At 48.0% G+C, this 19,780-nt stretch overlaps 2 protein-coding genes across 3 annotated transcripts; one reads left to right on the top strand and one right to left on the bottom strand.

The window, feature by feature from the left end:
• The first annotated feature begins 6,922 nt into the window (after positions 1 to 6,922).
• LOC144167700 (MOG interacting and ectopic P-granules protein 1-like) lies at positions 6,923 to 9,504 on the top strand. The gene has a single exon (XM_077696882.1). The coding sequence runs from the start codon at positions 7,105 to 7,107 to the stop codon at positions 9,271 to 9,273; it is 2,169 nt and encodes a 722-aa protein (XP_077553008.1). The 5' UTR covers positions 6,923 to 7,104; the 3' UTR covers positions 9,274 to 9,504.
• Positions 9,505 to 12,387: 2,883 nt separating this feature from the next.
• Positions 12,388 to 19,029, bottom strand: LOC144170152 (salivary anticoagulant protein P23-like). Of its 2 annotated transcripts, XM_077699755.1 has the most exons (6): positions 18,874 to 19,013; positions 17,177 to 17,235; positions 16,419 to 16,535; positions 15,554 to 15,681; positions 13,594 to 13,776; positions 12,388 to 12,826 (listed from the first exon to the last, which is right to left on the bottom strand). In XM_077699755.1, the coding sequence occupies exons 2-6, from the start codon at positions 17,217 to 17,219 to the stop codon at positions 12,509 to 12,511; spliced, it is 789 nt and encodes a 262-aa protein (XP_077555881.1). In that variant the 5' UTR covers positions 17,220 to 17,235; positions 18,874 to 19,013; the 3' UTR covers positions 12,388 to 12,508. The 2 variants fall into 2 exon arrangements, with proteins under 2 accessions (XP_077555881.1, XP_077555882.1); XM_077699756.1 differs by lacking the exon at positions 16,419 to 16,535 and having other exon boundaries at positions 18,874 to 19,029.
• Between the last annotated feature and the right edge of the window lie 751 nt (positions 19,030 to 19,780).

Below are 19,780 nucleotides of genomic sequence, written 5' to 3'. Positions count from 1 at the left end.
AACAATCATGACGCCGCTTCCTATACGTGACGTATGCCGTTGATGAATTTGTGGCTAAATACACAAAACTGGTGGAAAAAGATGCTGCGGACAGAAAGAGACCACAAGGACCGACACAATCTCTCTCTGTGTGCAGCGTCTTTTTTCACTGGTTTTTGTGTATTTAGCCCCCACGAGCCAATAAGCCCAGCTGGCCACGTTATTTGATGAATTCCCATTACCCTCCTTGCACCCCCTTCGATTCCGCGACCTCGCAGCGCCCTTGCTCAGGTTTCGAGGAGGCCTTGTACGAGCGGAACCTCGCGAAGCCACGTTACCGTCAGAGATATGTTGTTTACGGGCGCACGAACGCGAACGTCACGTCATCACTTGAATGAGGGCAACACCTACATGTACTGTGTGCAGTACATTGCTTGCTTGAAGTTGGCTTTCCCTTAAATCTAGCTTTCTTTTAGGAAATTTTATCGGCCGACTCGGGTCATTTTACACACGTGCGCTGTACGTTGTTTGCAGCTAGTGAAGGGGGCCACATTGCACCGCTTAAGAATACCCTCAACCCTGGGGCAGCACACATCTAGAAAAATGCAACAGGCGCAAGAAAGATTTAAAAAATTGAGAAAAGAAAACTCGAACAGAAATATTGCGGATTGTCTGCTATTGCGTAATCATTATTCACGCCGCTGTGCTATACACTAAACTCCTTAAAAATCTGTTTCAGTGTTACACACAACTGAATTGCTGGCATAAGATTTTACCACAAGTAATGTTGGCAGTACTGTTGAAGTATGAAGGTCCCGTGTGTTCCTACAGAACGCTCTACACCGGCTTTCTATAAGTCGGCTTCGCTACTAAACGCACATGCATTGCTAGAACATAGCTAGGGGAAAACAAACAGGGCTAGTTTTGTTTATTTTATTTATTCATTCACCCCAAGGGCTCTTCGAGTGCTACATTGGGAATGAAATAATGAAATGAATGAATGAATGAAATGAAATGAATAATGAATGAAATGAGCGGGAATGAAATAAATATAAAAGCGATAGCCGTGAAAAACGTATTCGTGTAGGAAGTTATAGCGCTTGACCGTAGATGGCCAATAAGCGTTGTACAGTTCTAACGTGTATAAATATATGAGCAAAAGGACACAATCAAACAATCAATAACTAATTTTTCAACGAACCAGTTGGCGTCGATGAAGGTGTCGATGTTATCCGGGAGCTGCCTACAGCGACGAATAGCAAGCAAGAGCGACGAGAAGAACAAGATATCTTAGTACGCGCGAATAGAGGCTGTACTTCGAATGCATGGTAAAGAAAGAAAGAAAGAGAGAGAAAAAGAATAAATTTAATGAAAAACGGCGATGCTAGCTGAGCGGTCGCGCTGGCTTGCAAAACCAGATGATAGAATAAAAGGAAAAACAAAAAAGAAAACCAAAATCATTTTAAAAATGAAGAATGTCAGATGATGCGCACAAAACTTTCACTGACATAGAGTTTTTTTACTGTTGCTCTATGGTAATGCTTTTCGAAGCCATGTCGACGGTCTACTGTGTTACAGCCTCCCTGTTCTCCAGAAGCTTCCACCCACAAGCAGAAAGCAGCTAGATGCGGTCAGAAACAACTGTCCCCGCATCTTCCTCGAACTTGTGCGAGGGTCGTCGTGCTTGGGTACTGTCGCTGAAGCTGGCTGTCTTCCCTTGAAAGTGATTCGGCTCTAGTAAACTGTACGAATACATCTACGACATTGGATGCACGCAAAAAGCCAAACACTAACCCACATCATTCAAAATGGTAACTCGTGTTTCGGGAAAACACTCAGGACGTTAAATCTTTCTATTCCCTCCCAGGCAACAAAAGCAATGCCATCTAACTTTCCACCCTGGACACTTTCGCCCCTCCATATCAGATGCAGCATCCCCGGAATTGACTCCAAAAAGAGCATGCCTCAAAGTGGACTCATTCAATTAACACTTCACCATATCAGCCGGCTGTATTCTGAAGCAAACCACATCTTCACAGATGGCTCCTGCACGCCTGAGCGCAGTTTCTCCGGAATATTTATTCCCTCTACTGGCCAGACGTTCTCCTATCGCCTCGAGCGTGCGACATCATCTATGACCGCCGAGCTTCACGCCATCAAGGAAGCTATACGCTACATTTTACGCCAGCGGCCGAGGCAATGGACTGCTTTAACGGACTCGAAAGAAGCTCTCCAAAACCTGCAACGCGGCGACTGCTTCACCATTCATGAACATGCCTCTCGGGACATCACATACCTGCACAACCTTGCCAACGACGCTGGACACCGTATAGCGTTTCAGTGGCTTCCCGGTAACTGTGGTGTTCTAGGAAATGAGAAGGCGGATGAAGCTGCTCGCAGGGCCTGGAAATGCGCAATGTGAGGAAGATTTTCTTCACTAAGCGTGATGCCTCAACTATGGCGAGGGCACTTGCTTCATCGGAACGGAACCATCTGTCCCCTTCTAGAGCAGCACCATATCATAGACCCTGAGCTCAGCATGAGGCTGCCAGAGGTACTTCCGCGCCGATTAGAGACGTTATACCACCGACTACGTCTCAACGCAGCGATTGCGATTTGCGAAGTCATACCTTTTTCAACTTGGTGCCACTGCAAACTTTTACTGCGACAACTGCGCATGGCTAGAAATCGTGGAGCATTTGCTGTTGGAATGTTCCGCATATATACACGAATGGTGAAGTCTTGTGCAGAAACTAGAGCGCCTCAGCCAAGGACCAATGACCTTGAAAGTATTTCTTGGTCCATGGCCCTCTCCACCAGCTCAACGCGAAGTACTGGCGGCGTTGTACGACTACCCGGGCTAGCTTGACGTCATTGAAGTGATTTAGAGTTTACAGAACGGAATTTTTAATCACACTACTGACACAAACTGAACGTTCATTTTTTGTTATTTTTCTGTCTTCTTTTGTTTCTTCTCTTCCTTCCTCTTTCTTCTACCCTGCAATCTATCGGGCCTTTTCTATCCTCCTTTCCCCCTTCCCCCGCCGAGTAGCCTGTCGGTGTCGAAAATTCGGCAAACACCTCAGCTTTCTTTGCTCATAAACAGCCTTTTCTCTCTCTCTCTCTCTCTCTCTCTCTCTCTCTCTCTCTCTCTCTCTCTCTCTCTCTCTCTCTCTCTCTCTCTCTCTCTCTCTCTCTCTCTCTCTCTCTCTCTCTCTCTCTCTCTCTCTCTCTCTCTCTCTCTCTCTCATAGACCTGCATAGACCCTGAAATTGGTATTTTCTCCAAGTACCGACGCTTTTCTGTTCCACTCTGGTCACGGGCGTAGGCACCTAGCCCATAATATCTGCAAAACTGCGTAAAAAGGTTACTACACCGAATCTGTTGCTTCGTAACTGCGGAAGCTACGGCCATCAAACAGCCGGGATGGCTGGCGAGAAACCTCCGCGAGGACGACCGTACAAATGGCGACTGCTACCAGCGCCAGTAGCGTTTCTACCGGATGACGTCGAGTGCAACCGTCTGTATAGTTATGAAAAACTTATATAGTTACCTATATGGTCTTTAGAATATATTCTCGGGACCGTCGTCCTCATCCTCCTCACCGTGTTCCTTAAACATGTGGCCTCTGATTTCCGATTTCTTAACTACTGAGTGCGCTTCTTGGGCATAATAGCCAAATTATGTATTGCACGTATGTAGTGCATTTACTGCAACCGAACCACTCCTAAGGATATTCTGTTTTTAACCCCAATTTATTTACCCTTCATGGTGGCTCAGTGCCTGAGGCGTTATGCTGCTCAGCAGGAGGACGGGTGTTCGATCCTAACCACATCCTAACCACACACGACCGTTTCCTCTGATGGAGGAAAAACAAAACTAAAACACATTTGTATCGAGATATCGGGGCACATTAAAGATTTTGAAATAAAATAGAGTGCAAAAATGGAAGACACCGAAAGACGAGTAGACGGGAGAAGCTCTCGTCCCGTAAACTTGTTTTAGGTGCGGAGTACCTTAGGTCCGTACAATGTCTGTCGTCCCTGCGCATAGCATTTACAATCGCAAAAAGTCACACAGGCACCAGCAGGATTCGAGCCTGTGTCTGGTAGACCAGATGGAGTTACTTTCAGTCGTCTTACCCAGTGGGCTACGACGGTGAGTTAGTACCCCTGAGTCAAACGGCTTACTCCCTCGCCTGTAACGGTGCGGAGTACCTTAGGACCTCCCAGTGTCCGTCCGCTTCCATCCGCGCGCACACCACCATTAAGCGAAAATGATGCGAAATTCGATTCGAGCCGTGAGTTGCAGTTTCATTTAGGGAATAATCAAGGTGCAACTCACGGCTCAAATCGAATGACGGTCGGGAGGTAAATCGGATGTCACTCGGGGCGCAACTTGGATGCCATTTCGAGTCCCCGTACTCCGCACCCTCGCCATCATCCACAGAGTGGAGATGCTTCCATTTTTTTCGACATATCAGTCCCAGCAAAGAACTCGCCCAGCAAGGAATTCTATTACGTTAAAGATGACCTGGTGGTCTAAATTAATATGTCTCCCTCTCCTACGGCGCGCCTCATGGTCAAGGTACACCTTCGGCGCGCTACCCCACCACTTTTAAGTGTTTATGTTGCCACAGGGCATAAGTATACGATGACAGTCAGATGATGTTGAGGAAAGATGAACAGGAAAACGTCGACCTCTCGAACAAAGTCTGCAAGCAAACGTTGATGGGGTCCTTGTGTCCGCGCAACATAGGAGAATTCACCGCGCAAGCAAAGGCCCGTTGCCGCAAGGCGCCGTATTTTCGTCGGACGGTAACCGAGAGAGCACGAGAAAACCCGCACCTTTGAGTTCCAGACGTATTTTCCCTTACGCGAAGTAGTAGTAGTAAAGCTTTTAACAGTTTTGGCCATTCTTAAAATCATCCTCGCGCCGCGAGATGGCTCTGCATTATGTTGTTGTTGTTGTAAACTTTATTAGAAAGGAAGGCCAAAAGTCAGGTGGTGGGGGGGGGGGGGCGGGGGGGGGGGGTGGAAAGGAATGGGGAGGACGGAGCACTGTTCTTATGATGCCGGCTTCAAGGGTTCTCTTTAGAAGTCTGCATTATCTCCCCCACCGTCGTCGTCTTCGTCATTATCATCATTCAGCGACAATACCGTCATCATCGTCGCCGTCATCACCATCATCATCAGAAAAAACATCATCATCATCATTATCATCGTCGTCGTCATATGATGCATAGAGTTTCTTAGTAAGTATGTTTTAAGAAACTCTGTGATATGATGGGGGGGCAACGCCACCCCCCCCCCCCACAAATGTGGTGCTAAAACAATCAATCAAAATCACTTAATCAATCAAAGCCGGACGCTGAAGAAATATTTTAGTAAAGTTTCTGCACTGGCGCCGACCACTCAAAAAGGAAAAAAAGAACCCTCTGTGAGTGCTTACAAGTCAGTTCACAGAAACGTTAAGGCACGCATGCGAAGCATTGGTCCACCATTTGCTCGAATTATATTGTGTGTAAACTTACCGCATTACGTATATTGTGGCATTTTCGTCCTGTTGTTACACCATTGTAGACATAAATATAAACGAGGTCTGCTCCTGGGAAGAGCGCGCGGAAAGGCGCTAGGAAGGTGCTGCTGGACGTAATCGACATCGTTACGCAATTGCATTAGCATAAAGTTCCGAAGCGATCAATTGGTGGTTGCAAGGTACCACTGCGGCTCTCGCTATTTCACCTGCCGCTTTGCGTAAATGTAACGTTTTCACATCGTCACCTTTTAGTGCTGACTGCGTGCTCCTCACGGGTTCCTGGCCAATGTAGCTGAAAACTGGGAATTCCTGAGCTACTGTGAAATCACAGGCGATACGTAAGAATAAAGGTAGTACGGTGCTGACATGACCACACAAATCCAATGCCTCAACGTTATGAGATGTAGTCACCTCAACAACGCAGCCTAACAATGTGGTCCGTAGATACTGTATTCAATGAGTTACTGCGGATACGTTAAAGTAACGAAGTTAGCGTAGCGGCGTCAGCGTTGTTTGTCGTTTCTTTACCATCTTTTGCGCGTAAATTTTGGCTGACTTTTTAACATCGAAGCTGCTGTTAAGAAGCTTTCGAATGTCGGTGTTAAAATAGCGGTGACGTCCACATAATCACGTTATCAGCTCCCAGTGATGATGATGATGATTGAGTTTATCGTCTTAAGTCCAAGAATTACTGGAAAGGCACAGAGTGCACCCCATTCTAGTTCCCTATACGAGTGTTTCCGGATTGTATACGATGGTGGTGCCGGGCACCCACTCATCGGGACCGGCGAAGAAATGGGCACCGAGCTGAAAAAAATAAAGCTAAGGACTCCAACAGCGAGATCATGATTAAGAGAACAGAAAAAAATAGAGGGGTGCGGGGAATAAAAAAAAGAAAGGCTTGTCGGCCCTTTTTATTCATTTTAACGACCCGCTTTTCCCCCTTCGGTTTCCGTTTTCGTCATCGTTACTTCCCTTCTCTGGTTTTTAAAACTACTTGTATTTTTATTTTTAATGCGGCTGAAATTTCAATTTTCTGCAAAATAACGTCTGAACCAAGGCAGGAAGAGAACTAATCATTAATTCCATCGGCCTGTCTATTTCGTAAGCTATGGGAAATCCCTCACGTGATGACAGGTGCGAGAGTCGTGTAGGCGTAGCGGCCGCGTGCTTTTAACACTGCCACAGCACAGCACGTGTAGGCACTGCTGACCGTTAGGCCACGTGACATTAAGCGCTTTCGCCGCCTCCGCCTAAAAGCAGCTACGTAAGTCTTAGGCTGTACCCCCCTCGCGAGAGGGCACTTGCAACCACGCAGATACATAGGGGAGTCAATAAATATCATCATCGCCTGCCATGTAGCCTCTTCAAGTCGCATATAGCAGCGTTCCAAAGAAGCCTTAGGACACGTTGGAACTACTGGAACGCGTTTGCTGCGTTTGCCCTGCTACATTTGGCTTGTTCGTGTGGGCCCACGCCACCGCGTACGACGAACTGCGTTCTGCGCTGCTGCGCGGAGATTTTGTGGAAGACCAGGCTCTTGCTACAAGAATGGCGTCCACTTAAGCGGGGAGCACTACCGAGTCAATGCCTAGCTCCGCTGAGGGTCGAGGAGAGGCCGGACGGGGCAGTGCCGAGAGGATGGACGCTGCAACGCCGATCTCCAAGTTGAAGGAGGGTGGCGGCCTCACATCCCAGCCAGACGACCACGACGACATGGATACTACCAGCCCTGAGGCAGATCGCAACGGTGTCCTCGAGGGGAATTCTGCGTCATCAGAAGATACCAACTCGGCCATTGTTAACACTGCCCAACAGCTTGCAGCGAAAGAACCAGAGGAGAAGGAGATGGAAGAGGAGAGCGAGGATGAAGAGGAGGGTGAAGAAGGAGCCGCTAAGCCGGGGCTTCCAAAGTTTCTTCGCCGCCATGTGAAGATCAGTGAGTACGTACCGGTACCTTTTCAGACTGGTGGTCTTTGCATGGAAGAGTTTGAAAGTTTGCTAGAAGCTCCATCTCAGGTGACACCATTACTTAAAACGAAACCACATCAGTTTTTGGCGGAGAACGGCGCGGCTAAGAAGGAAACGGGAAAAAAACAGCCGCCGTCGAAAAAGAGCCGCGACCTAGCTGGTTTCTTTCGAAGCACGGCTGGTGAGTTCCTCATAGGAATCGGGCTGAGCCGAGCATTTGAAGTGGTCAAGCGAGACCTCGTACGCCATAAAGAAAGAGAAATGAAGAAGGCCAATGTGGGGACACAGGAGATGGCAGAGGAGCATCGCAAACTGACGGAGGCCTACCAGCAAGCTAAAACTGCGAATACCCCGTTTGTCTTCAAAATGAAATCCTGCAAACTGTGCGATTTCAAGACTGAATCGAGCCTTGTTCTGGACGGTCACCGACTCACACCGCATTTCACCTCTCGTCGAGAACTTCAGTGCTCTTTCTGCAACTTTGCCACGCGGGATGCTAAGGCTATCGTGTTCCATATGGAGGCCATCCACAACAAACTGCCGATCATGGAGCCTCCACCGCAGGTGTATGAATGTCCGATATGCCCTTTTGAGACCAACCTCAAGGTCAAAGCCACAGGTCACGTGCGGCATTGCCAGAAGTACTTCAACAACAACGTAAACCAGAAGCATTACGGCGAATACCCGCTCCCAGGAGTTACAGCCAAGCCTGTCACTATAGAGGACATTAAAGCTCACGAAAAATTCTTGGCGCTGACCAAAAGTTCTGAAACCAAAGCTAAAACCACTCCAAAGCGCACGTACGCTGCTCTGAGCAGGAGCAGACCCATTCCCCAGCCGGGACAACATGGCGTGGCGCCGTCTCTCTTCCAGCTGCTGACGTCCCCCACCTCTCTAAATCAAAACAGCGAACGTGGTGGCCCAAGGCTTGCCCTAATCCAGCTAGCCTCTACATCCAACCAGGAGTTTCAAGTCGTCCGTGGGACTTCAGAAGTTATACCCCTACCCCTGCTCAACACAGGATCCCAGCTGGCTATCACCCTGGCTCGTGGCCCAACATATTCTAGCGATGGAAGCTCGAACCAGCAGCGGGCTCCAGCACGCCCCCAGGGTCCACCGCAAAGTGCAGCGGGCCAGCGGCCGCGAGTGCTGGCGATCGTCGAGTCGGGTGGTTCGGGAGCATCCCTGATAAGCTGCGAGATTTGCGACTGCAGCATCAAGGACATGGAGCAGTTCCGCACGCACATGCAGTGGATCCACAAGGTGAAGATCCACACCAGGATGCTGGCCTCGCGGCCTCCACTGAACTGCCAGAAGTGCCAGCGGCGCTTCTACACGGACCAAGGGTTGGAGCGTCACCTGCTGGGTTCCCATGGCCTAGTCACTGCCAACATGCAGGAACTCGCCAACTCGGGCAAGGACGCTGGCCGCTGTCCCCTGTGTGGCCGCACCTACGCCAACAAGCTGGTCGCCCACATGAGCCACACGCACAAGGCGGTGTTGAAGCCGGCCCACCTCTCTTACAAGTGCACGGTGTGCACGGCAACGTTCAACCTCTACAAGCTGTTCGAGAGACACGTTTACATGGTTCACAGCAACGCTGTAAAGTCGTCGTCGTCGTCTACCGCTGACTCTGACGAGCAGCCTGCGAATCGGCCAGCTGCCTCGACATCTGTGCTGGCGGCTACGGCTAACGCAGCTAGCCTACCCAAGTCAGCACCCAAGCCCGATCCTAAAGAATGTTCTAGTGGGTCGGCGAAGTCCGCACGCAAGGAGCGCCCGTGAGTCCCTTGGGAGAAGGGGAAAGAGCCAGAAGGGCCGTTGTCCCCTCTCGTCCAATGGATCCCGTCTTGGTGGGTGGTCCAAAATGTGGACGTCGGAGGCGCGGCTGTACACGCAAAGAGAAGGACGCGCAGCGCTGCAATCTTCGTACATGCAGCTTTAAAAAGTGCGACCTGCGCCGCAAAGAAGTGCGACAAGTGTAGTGTGACGGCTGGGCATTTCGTCGCACCGTGAACTGGCGGGCAAGACAGTGAGGGGGGGGGAGGTGGCAAAGAGTGAGGGATCCAAGAGTGAGGGACGTGTTCCCACCGTTGTGTTCAATAAAGTTTCATTCTGAGTGGAACCAATCTGCTTCGGCTGTACACTGATTCGGGAGGGATGCCAAGGCAGCCCCCAGAAGTAGCGCTTGAATCGAAAATTCAGCCGCGAGATCGTGGGAATGCGGTGTTGTTTTGTGCGTGTGTGCGCGTGTACTCTCATACATATATCGAATTGCATGCCCGTATGCATGTAGGCATGTATGTATGTGAGGCCGGAATCAAATACCAACAACGGAGAGCGCCTCTACAGACACGGGCTACGAATTTTTGGCAGCACTTACGCAAAGCCTGAAAAACTTTACTTTCATGCTGACGCTTGCGTGTTTACGCGCCGATCTAAACAGCCTATTTTATTTATTTTACGCGCCGATCTAAACAGCCTAACAGAAGAGTGGGTTCGGATCGCGCATGATAGCAGCGATAGTCTATGGGAGAAGCTTGGTCGTGCAGCATATATATAGCATGGATAGGCTCTGTTCAGTTCAGTAAAACTCGAAGTTGGGAGGGGATTAAAGGGAGAAACGTGGGTGGAGTCCTTGTTCCGGGGCCCCAGGACCTTGTTCCCCGGCCCAGGCCCTGTATATCAGCTTGCGCGTGTCTTCCAAGGCCTCGCTGGCTAGGGTTGCCCCCCATGTTTCTAGTGAATGAGATGTGGTATTGTTCTCGGTCTGCCAGCTATAACTCGGCAGTTCCGTACAGTGTAGAAGAGGGAGGCTTTTTCATTACATCTAGAACAGCCCTCACTAAATCTGTCGGGGAATATAAGCGCCAGCCTGGATTTGTTCGGTAATGTGTTTGTATTCTTCTCAGTGTTCGTGCTTCGTGGATGTTTAGTCCCATGTTAGGTGTTGCAGCGCTCTTCTTTCAAGTATTTTCCTTTCAAGAAGTTCTCCGTAGGATTCGTATGGTGGAAGGGCGTAGGAGTGATCTTCGTATACGGCTGGTAAGCGAGGCTCCTCGCAAGCGAGTTATCGCTCTCGTTTTCTTTTTCTTTTTTTTTTTTTCTAGGGCTTCGTGCGCAGTGAAACATGCCATGTTGTGTTTGCGGTTTAGCTCTCTTGGAATGAGATGTTTGGGTCAGATGGGTATTATGCCTGCAGTGATGTTTTTATGGCTCTTGTAGAGTATGCTGTAGGTTGTGGGGTAGTGACGACGGTGACAACGACGGCGATGATGATGATGATGATGATGGACCTAGAGAGCGATTGTGGGCGTAATGTGATTAATCTGTGCTAAAAAAGAAGACAAGGTATGGTACTGCAGCAGTCAGCAAAACAAGAAACTACAACAAAACCGAATTTTGGCTTAGAAAGTATGCGTTAGGGTAGATGGACCGAGAGGGGAAGAGAGCGCATATGAGTACGAACATGGCGAATATTCACCCACAGGGCACATTTAGCTACCGTGTCCTGCCCGTATCAAGCAGTGATGGCGAAAATTCTTGTTTTTACCAACGAACAGCGTGATTACGGTTGGCCAATTCCCTCTGTGAATATGTCGGGCAACCCCTATAAAAAAGAAGATATTCCATGGTACGAAAAGCTGACGCGAAACAAAAAATAAAAGAGGTTACGTAAGGTAGGCCATGCCATACCTTTGTGCAGTGACAGGTTTCTGGCCTATTAAGACAGTGGGAGCGTGTTCTCTTACGACGCCGCGGGGCAGGAGTGGCATGATCTCCAGATTTAGCAGAACTAGTTCAAAAGGGGATTCCCCCTCCTCCTCCCCCAACCTCATACATCTACCGCTTCATTTTTGTGCTGATACACTGCATCAAGTGGTACAGTATGTACTGCGAAGACAGTGATTTGACCTACAATCTTTAATGAAAGCACTGGCATATTATGAAGCTCTAAGTAGCATGTCAGTGGTGCGATTCAAGATTCCTTCCATATAGGGGCTTTCGTATATTTTCGGCACTGGCAGCACGTCTGGTCTGATGTGGTTATTACAACTACCGCACGATGAAAGCTCCAGGGACGAGCCCATGGTGACATGTTGGGGGTCGCACTATATACTCGGCAACGGTAGTCACGACGCTTCCTAGAACGGAAAATGGCGCCTCCCTTCCTTAGATCATCTGCGGCTAGGAGCCTGCAACATCATTATGCACTAAGTTTGACTGAGGGAAATGGTTTGGCTACGATTAGTTTAGTCAGGTCAGCTGTTGCGGATGCTTAGCAGAAAGCGTGCGCCGTGAACAAGTGTTTCATGTCTGCATGGAAACATTCAAGTTGCTTACCTTGTTCTTCAACTGTTAGGGCAGAACTTTATTCCTGGTAAAAATACTTCCACTCCAAAGCAAGGCCTCGCTACCAGTGTAACAAGCTCTTGGGCATAAATCAAGGGTGACGTCTGGTCACCTTTCAATGTCAGGGATGGTGTTCTTTAATGAAAATCGCACACAAAATACGTGATTCGCGACCAGTAACAAAACTAACAAAACATCACTCACAAAAAAATGGGTGTTTTTTATTTTCGTTTTCAAAATGTTAGGATCTAAGATGGCGTAAATCAGGAAAATTTTAAACCGTATCATCACACTTAAACACATCGGAATCCCTTTCACAATTTAAACTGCACCTCATAAATCCTTACTTTCTGAAGTGATGACACTTCTGAACATTGTAAGAGTGGCGTCTTGCTATTTCACTGAAGGTTTTTTTTTTTTTTTTTTAGAATGCAGCATATGATATCCGACCAAAAAGAAAACTTTTTCATTGAGTTATGACCATCCACTGCGGCGATCGACCTGTAGTCAGCTCTAAAGAAAGGCTTGAACCAACACCTCACACCATTACATTAAAACATTCGGTTTATTCTTATTCTTTGTTCATATTCACAACAAAAGTAACGAGCTTGAACGATGACTGCACGTGACGTTTTCTCGAAGATAGTTCTAACGAGGGCGCACTTTTTCAGACAACTGGAAAATCCCGGGCGCCCAGCTGGATGGCCCTTTCTAAAAGCACTTTGTAAACGTTGTATACGGTGGCGAGCAGAGTGTCCTTCACTTCCTCCTCAATGTGGTCTTCGAATTGGTCTTCACGTTCGTCATTCAAGCTCAGGTGGCTGTCGTACTTGGTCTTGAGCTTGACGTCCTCCATGATGAAGGTGTTCAGCGCGGGGGTCTTCCCTATGTGTGCCGTCACTCCCACCTTGATCTTGGCCTCGCGCTTCAGCGTGACGTTGACCCAGATCGTCTTGATCGTGCCCGCAAGATTGTCTCCCTTAGTCTGGGAAAGCAAAGAAGAAAAAGGGGGCAGTTAGGCGCCACGGTATGAGCACTGCAATAGGATGCTGCAAACAAATACTACAGCAGTAGAATACCGCTGAGCGGACGGCGAAATATATGCTCTTCCGGCGGAAGTCCCCAGCCAGACCTGCAGGTTTCAATAACTGAATAAATTCGCATTAACAGAGAAACAAAAGATCGTTTCTGGGGCTGAGTTATACGACTTCAAAATGGTCATTTCGCGTCAGTGTTAAGACGTGACGATAGCTGCAATGGCGACGCCTTCATCCAGTACCATTGCACAGAAACCAACGAACCCCATTATTTGACTGGCGTCAGAAGCGTGTCGTCTGCTCTCAGTCATGAAATCAGGGAGGTGAAGAGGGAACCACTCCTACAAGAAGACCATAAATGCGCTAATTCTCTCTCTCTCTCTCTCTCTCTCTCTCTCTCTCTCTCTCTCTCTCTCTCTCTCTCTCTCTCTTGAAACGGACACTTCGAAACGGACATGAAATGTAAATGGGCAAAACCCAGAATTCCGTCCGTGAGGTATTTAAAAAAAAAGAACCCTAAACCGTAGGCGTTAAGCACACCAACATTGGCGATTTGCAGCGATTGAAAAGACTACCAGGTCGCACGAGCACTGACTTCTCCGCACTCATAGTCATGTGCACGGGCGCTGCATTCAGAGAATAGACTTAATCTCCCCCATTTCCCGCCAAAAATTGCCTTGATTGCGCCCGAGCACGGACGCCTGAGTATTCATACCGTAGCGGTGAATGTGGCGCCGATGCCGGTCATGTTGAGCACACACTTGACGGTGGTGTTGCCGTCCAGGAGAACTGGGTGTTCGCAGTCACCCTGGCGCTGTATGCCTAAGTCGAAGCCATGAATGCCGCCATCGGTAATGTTGGCCTTCAGGTCTCTGTTGGTAATCCCCGTCTTCAGGATCTGAGTTACACATGCAGGGGGAAAAAATCTTAAGACACAGTTTTGCTTGATGTGTTTTATCTCCAGTCATCATTGTTGCGTTTCTTCAGCTACGTCGGTTGAAACTACGTTAACATATCGCGGGTTATTTTCATTGCTGGAATCACTTCAGGCGACGTGCGAAATTTTGCTGGCAAAATAGTCTTTTTTCTCTCCTTCCTCAGGCTCCCTATCAAAGTTTTGGGCTCTAGGCCTCGGTCATTAGACCGAATGCCACCCACTATGAGGTCACATGCATGATGTCACGGGCTCGATTCTCAGCCGCGGAGTCCATAACAAGCGCAGCTGCAGCTCCGACGTTAAGAGGGTGTCAGTCACGAATATGTCGTTCCGCGAGAAAGCGCATTGCGGCAACGACTACTTCGTAACAAAGCCAGCAGCAGCGACCTTCCATTTCTCCTACTTCACCCCGAAATAGCAGTACGGTATGCAGTACTACCTTATAGTACTACCAGTACTATAGCAGTATTACCTTATGGCAGTACGGTAGGTAGTTGGGCGAATTCAGTCTCCCCTTTCCTTTGTTGTGCTTATCGGCGCTATATTTTTCGAAGGTATCACCTTCTATAGGCTCACGAGGCGAGAGACGAGAACCATTCACAAGGAGAGGGAAAAGGGCGATTCGGGTGACCCCCTGAAGTGATATCTTCCCTGCCGGCGCAGAGGAGTCATGCTAGGAGCGTGGTGCAGCATGTGTTTACATCCGCCAATGGGTCGTCCTACCAATGCTCCTGAGCAGGCGGCCGCTTTGACACGTTATTTCCCTTGTTATCACCGTGGCTGCTGCGCCATCACATCGCTCAATCGTCGCGTAATTTTTCTGTAGTGCGTAAGCATTCTTTGGCGACTCTCCCCAGAAATCTGTCCGTCCGTCCGGTCCGTAACTCGTGATACGATGCTCTCCATGGATATACATGGACCATAACGGGGGTAATTGATAAACTGCCTTAGTGCCTTTTTTAAGAAAGGGTCCCTTATCAAATGCTTCAGGCCCTAAGGCCTACGGCCTCCAAGGCAAGCACACGTCGAGGTGTAAGTGCGAAAATGAGCAACTGGAAAGACAATGCCCACTCTAGAGTTCCTACATTTTTTTATGTAGGCCGCTAACGCCAATCAAATGCGCCATCATTACCAGTTGCCTTGAGGTCGGGGATTCTGCGGGTCCTTATGCTGCACCTCAATTCCACTCCCTGTTTTCGGTCACAATATAACAGCTCAATCGGGGTGTTTCCGACAGGCAGCACGAGTCCTCAATAACGTGCGCTAACAGCCAAGTCACCCAGTTACCCCGTTTGACCTCAATAACGCAGAAGAAGGTTTTGATTCGATGTATACAAGATCTCAGCATGATCTCAGCGTACATCACCGCGAGTCTGGTCAAGGCTAGGACCAGGCATGTGGATATAGTATACGCGATTATGCTACATCCAGCAAACGTACCCATGACCGGGTGCGCACAGAATAAAATGATAATTGACCCCTTTCTCATTTATTCATTATTTTTTAACCTTACACACGTCTGTCTCAAGATTTATCATGCCGGTTTACAGTTTAAACACAGCAGGTTTATATAGGGCTGCTGTGTTGCTGTAATAGCCTCTTGTCTGGCCGCCTAATTTAAAACACGCACTCGTGCCGCAACCCACTATGTTTGCAGATAGTGGAGGCTCGTACTCTAAGACAGCTACGTTTTATAAGGCACAGAATGCCTCAAGCCAAATGGGATAAAGCGACTAGCCTTGAAGCTGAAGTCCGGGATCCGGACCTCAGGGAATAGCGCAGGCGTTCCCCTGACTAGTGGTGGCAGATATTCATTGAGAACAAGATCCATGTAGCGGTTGGCGTCTTGTATGGTGCCTGCTGACACTGCAAGTAAAAGAAAAAAAACAAATGAAGAAGTTACAAAAGCGTCTCCTTCAGTGCGGACACGGCAATTTTGAGTCCTCAACAGGTGTCTTGTTCCGTGCTCGTCGTTAATTTTATGATTGAAACCGACAGAGTGCCTAGAACAGACATATTCTAAGGTCTGAACAAAGACCTGTTCCTGACGGGACGCTTTAATGCTGACGAATACATTTGCATTCTGATTTCTCTTTACCTTAAACACTGTAAAGGATGTCAACAATTATAAAGCCCCCTCTCCCAAGCAAATAGCGTTTGCGCATGTTTTTAAACGGGCCTATTGTAGACATTCACCTTGACTACTTCTAGAGGGTTATCAGCGCGATAATCATGCCGCTGCCTAACGTATAGGAGTACGAGGAAAAAGCAAATAGCGAAGAGGAGCTCTTGGGCAACCAACGTGGGGAAGAGGAGCCAACAACGCCAAGAACGTGCAGTCAGTGCACTTTAGAGGCGCTAACAAGCAGGTTTGTTAGAAAGCACCTAAAATTATATGAGCTGCATAGCGAGAACTTGCTGCGACATTCGACGTGAATCATTTGAGTTGGTGCAACGGATGCTTTTTGTTGTTGTTGTTAATGAAGAACCGCCACCCGGAGGCTTGGCATGAGGGGAGCGTGTTACGCTGTAAAGAACAACTGTGCTGCGACACCCCACTGAGTTGTCAGCTTTGATCGGACGATCAGACGTGGTGGTCTGACCCGGTGCTTGCAGTGCGGTTTGGGCACCGCTGCCGCGCGTTGGTAGGGATGGCCACGCGACGGGGTCCAGCTTGACGGTACTCTGGACACCTTGCGATATTGTACCTTGTAGACCACCTGCGTGTTGGCAGAAGGACGCTCTTGTGACAGGCACTGACCCAAGCCGTTCCTTCGCTTTCGTCAATGGGTCTTTACGCAACCACGAAGCTCCGCAATTGTGTTTCTGACCACTCCTTAGACGTGGGTTGTTTCGTGATGCCATGACGAGACCACGCCGTCGGCGGCAATGTCCATGTTTATTTTCTCCTGGTCCAGCTACATGGACCCTTGCGCTGCAAAGGACCTTGCACACTTTCACTTCGGACGTGCGTATTTCTATTTAGCAATCAATGCATCTGGCTCACAAAATGTTAACGATGATATTTAAAGAACATGTAATACGTATTAGAACTCTACTTTGTACTTTTTTTTTTCACACGCATGGTCAGAATTTACCCACAGCGACCAAACGCACTTGACCGGTTTCCCCGCAGACATGCCCCAGAAGTTGACGCCCGTCTATTAAAATGTAAAAAACAATGGCTATGGTTCTTTGGTGTGAATCCAGCTTATAACCATTCGTCCCGCATGTGTTGTGCCGTCGATATGCTGATGTGGTGCCGTGATAAGCACCACGATAAGGCGCAGGTGAGAGGCGCCATGCACTTTTTTTTTTGAGATCACTGAAATCCAGGGACAAAGGTTCTTCAACTACTTACCACAGCTGAGCACAGCGACGGCGACGAGACAGTAGCGGTGCATTTTCGGGTCGTTCTTTCTAAACCAGAGAAAGCAAGAACAACGCTTTTTACAAAGGATCCTGAAGCAGCACCGTTTTCTGCCACACACAAGACCAGACACAGAGAACTACTTGTGAGACGAAAAGAAAAGCCAAGAGAACGGGGAGAGAGAGATAAAGGGAGTTCACAACTAGGCGTAAGACAAAGAAAAGCAAGGCCGCCGACGATGAAAATTGCAGTCTCCAAGAACTCTTCCCGGGCTGCGTGCCAGCCGTACTACCGGACGCGGCGAGGAGGTACTGGTCAGAAGGTCAGACACGGTGGCGACATCATAACCAGCTATGGGGCAATGTGTATTCTTTAAATGTGCATTTTTAGATGAACCAGCTGGGCTTATCTGCATTAGCATTTCCTGCCCGGCCCACTTTCCTGTTCTTGGCCGATATGCAGGCCAGAACACCGACCTTAGTATATATACACTCTTAACAAAAAAGCTAGTAAAAGGGTAGTAACGGCTGTATTTGCTAACTCCTTACGAACTTTAGTACCCCCAAGAACGGTACATACGTTCTACCCATAAGTGTGGGCCCTAAATGCTATCGTTACTAGTCTAAACCGTGAACATAAATATACTGCTGCTTGTTTGATACTAACCTTCATTGATAGCAACAAAATTCTACGACTTATTGAAGGTAACTTCACAAAGTTTGCCACTCCACCTCACGATCAAAAATATTTTGCGAATCCGCATGCTGACTTGTATATGCTGACATTAAAGGGCATAATTTCAAAATTTTCGCTAAAATATTTGATGTTTGCGACAAGCCAAGCCCACCGACTGCATCAGTGTACTTTCGGCAGCTGGCTATGAAAGCAAGAGGAGCAGATCTATTTGCAAGTTAACGAAGTTATATTCGCTCCCTCCGTGCATCCTGCTGGTTTTCTTGCACAATATATCTGTTGTCTGAGTGCAATATGTGGGTGTTGATTGTGTCTCTATGTCGTGCTGCGCTCTCAGTCGATCCACACTGTCACCCGTAGCTGCGCTGCCCACACCATTATTTTAGAGTGTTCACAAGTGCAACCTTTCTTCCTGCTTACACCCCTTTCTTTTTTGTTAAAACTCCTTTTAAGGGTGTGTGCCATGGGACAAGATTTTTATACCATTTTCGGCCAAAAAAAGTGCAAAGCAGTTTAGTGTGCGCACACGAGGTTAGGGTCGCACTTTTTACTAGGTTATGCATGACCAGTTGGTAAAAGCATGTAGCTAAGGAGAGTGTTATTCACTAGGACATTCGTGCTGAAGGTAGTCGTGCTTACGACATGTTTCAGTTAATAAACTTGCTAGTGCTACATTGAGTGTCTAGTGGATGCTGTGACAAGTAACTGGTTAGTGTTCTTTTAGTAAATGCTACCACCTTTTTTAAGAGTACATGCGCCTTACAAAAAGGCATAACGACAACAATAATTAGTCCTTTCAGTGCAGTAGCAGTATTACATTTAGCGGGCATTGAGAAAGATCCATTTTCTAGGCAGAGTGAGACCTCTTTATTGTAATTCTCTGAGGAACTTAGCCCAGTTCTTTGACTATAACGTCGCGTCTCCCAGAGAATGTTTTTAGAAAAACGTAGACGAAACTTGAATAGTTCAAAGCAAGGGAGCAGAAAGTTGCTTACCTTGAGGTTCGGGCTTCTCAGTGGCCAAGATCGAAAAGCTGAGACAAGTTCGCCCCTCAGACTGCTGCTTCGATGTCTGTTCTGCGAGTGGCCTCAAAAACTTTTAACTGCGGAGTTGGCAAAAGGACCCCACTGCTATCTGCTTCGACAGGCCCTATCTGCGGCAAGCACAGAAACCGCGGAGCTGAAGACAGCAAACAGTCGAAACCAAATACTTTCCGGCGCGTCTCGTCGCACTGGTTCCAATGAAGTAGAACTCGAGACACTGAGTCTTGACCTAGAAGATAACCAACCCTCTTAGGATGTCGAGTCTGAGCGCGTGTCACCACGAAGCAACAGTATAGAAATTTTGGCTCCTACGTACGCAACAGCGTACGGTTTGCCTTGTGTTTTTTTTTTTTTTTTTTTTTTTTCAGAGCCCGACAATACCCCGAGATGTACTGCCAGTGTGTGGGATAGCTTAATCCCCGAATGGCGTGTACAGAAATTTGTCAGCTTTTATTCAAGCTGTACAGGATATTTGAGCTTTTTTTCAAGGACATCACGTTTTAACTCTGAGATCCTGTGAAATGTTTGCGCTGCGCTTATAGAATATTGCGGACGATGCTTCCTCCACTAAGAAATTTTGCGACGTGCAGGCTAGCACTGTCCGCAGCTGCAGGACATAAATCGTTAAACTATTGTTTTCCTCCGAATATGTTTAAGTGCAGTGCCACGGCAAGAAAAATAGGAAACCGCATTGAAGAAATGGAACGTCCACGACGCAAAATCGACCCTGAGATCATCCGTATATACTGAGCTGCACTGTTGCAATTTGACACTTTTACTTTCTATGCAAAAAAGAGCACCATTTATCGGGTGCCCCATTACGTGGTGACGAAACGCTTGATACCTCGCTCACGCTACC

Source organism: Haemaphysalis longicornis, unplaced genomic scaffold (assembly GCF_048455015.1).
Source record: "Haemaphysalis longicornis isolate Haplotype H1 unplaced genomic scaffold, Haemaphysalis longicornis Haplotype H1 scaffold_2, whole genome shotgun sequence".
In the NCBI taxonomy this organism is placed as follows: domain Eukaryota; kingdom Metazoa; phylum Arthropoda; class Arachnida; order Ixodida; family Ixodidae; genus Haemaphysalis; species Haemaphysalis longicornis.
Note: the sequence above shows the minus strand (reverse complement) of the source record. Positions and strands in the feature narration are given on the sequence as shown.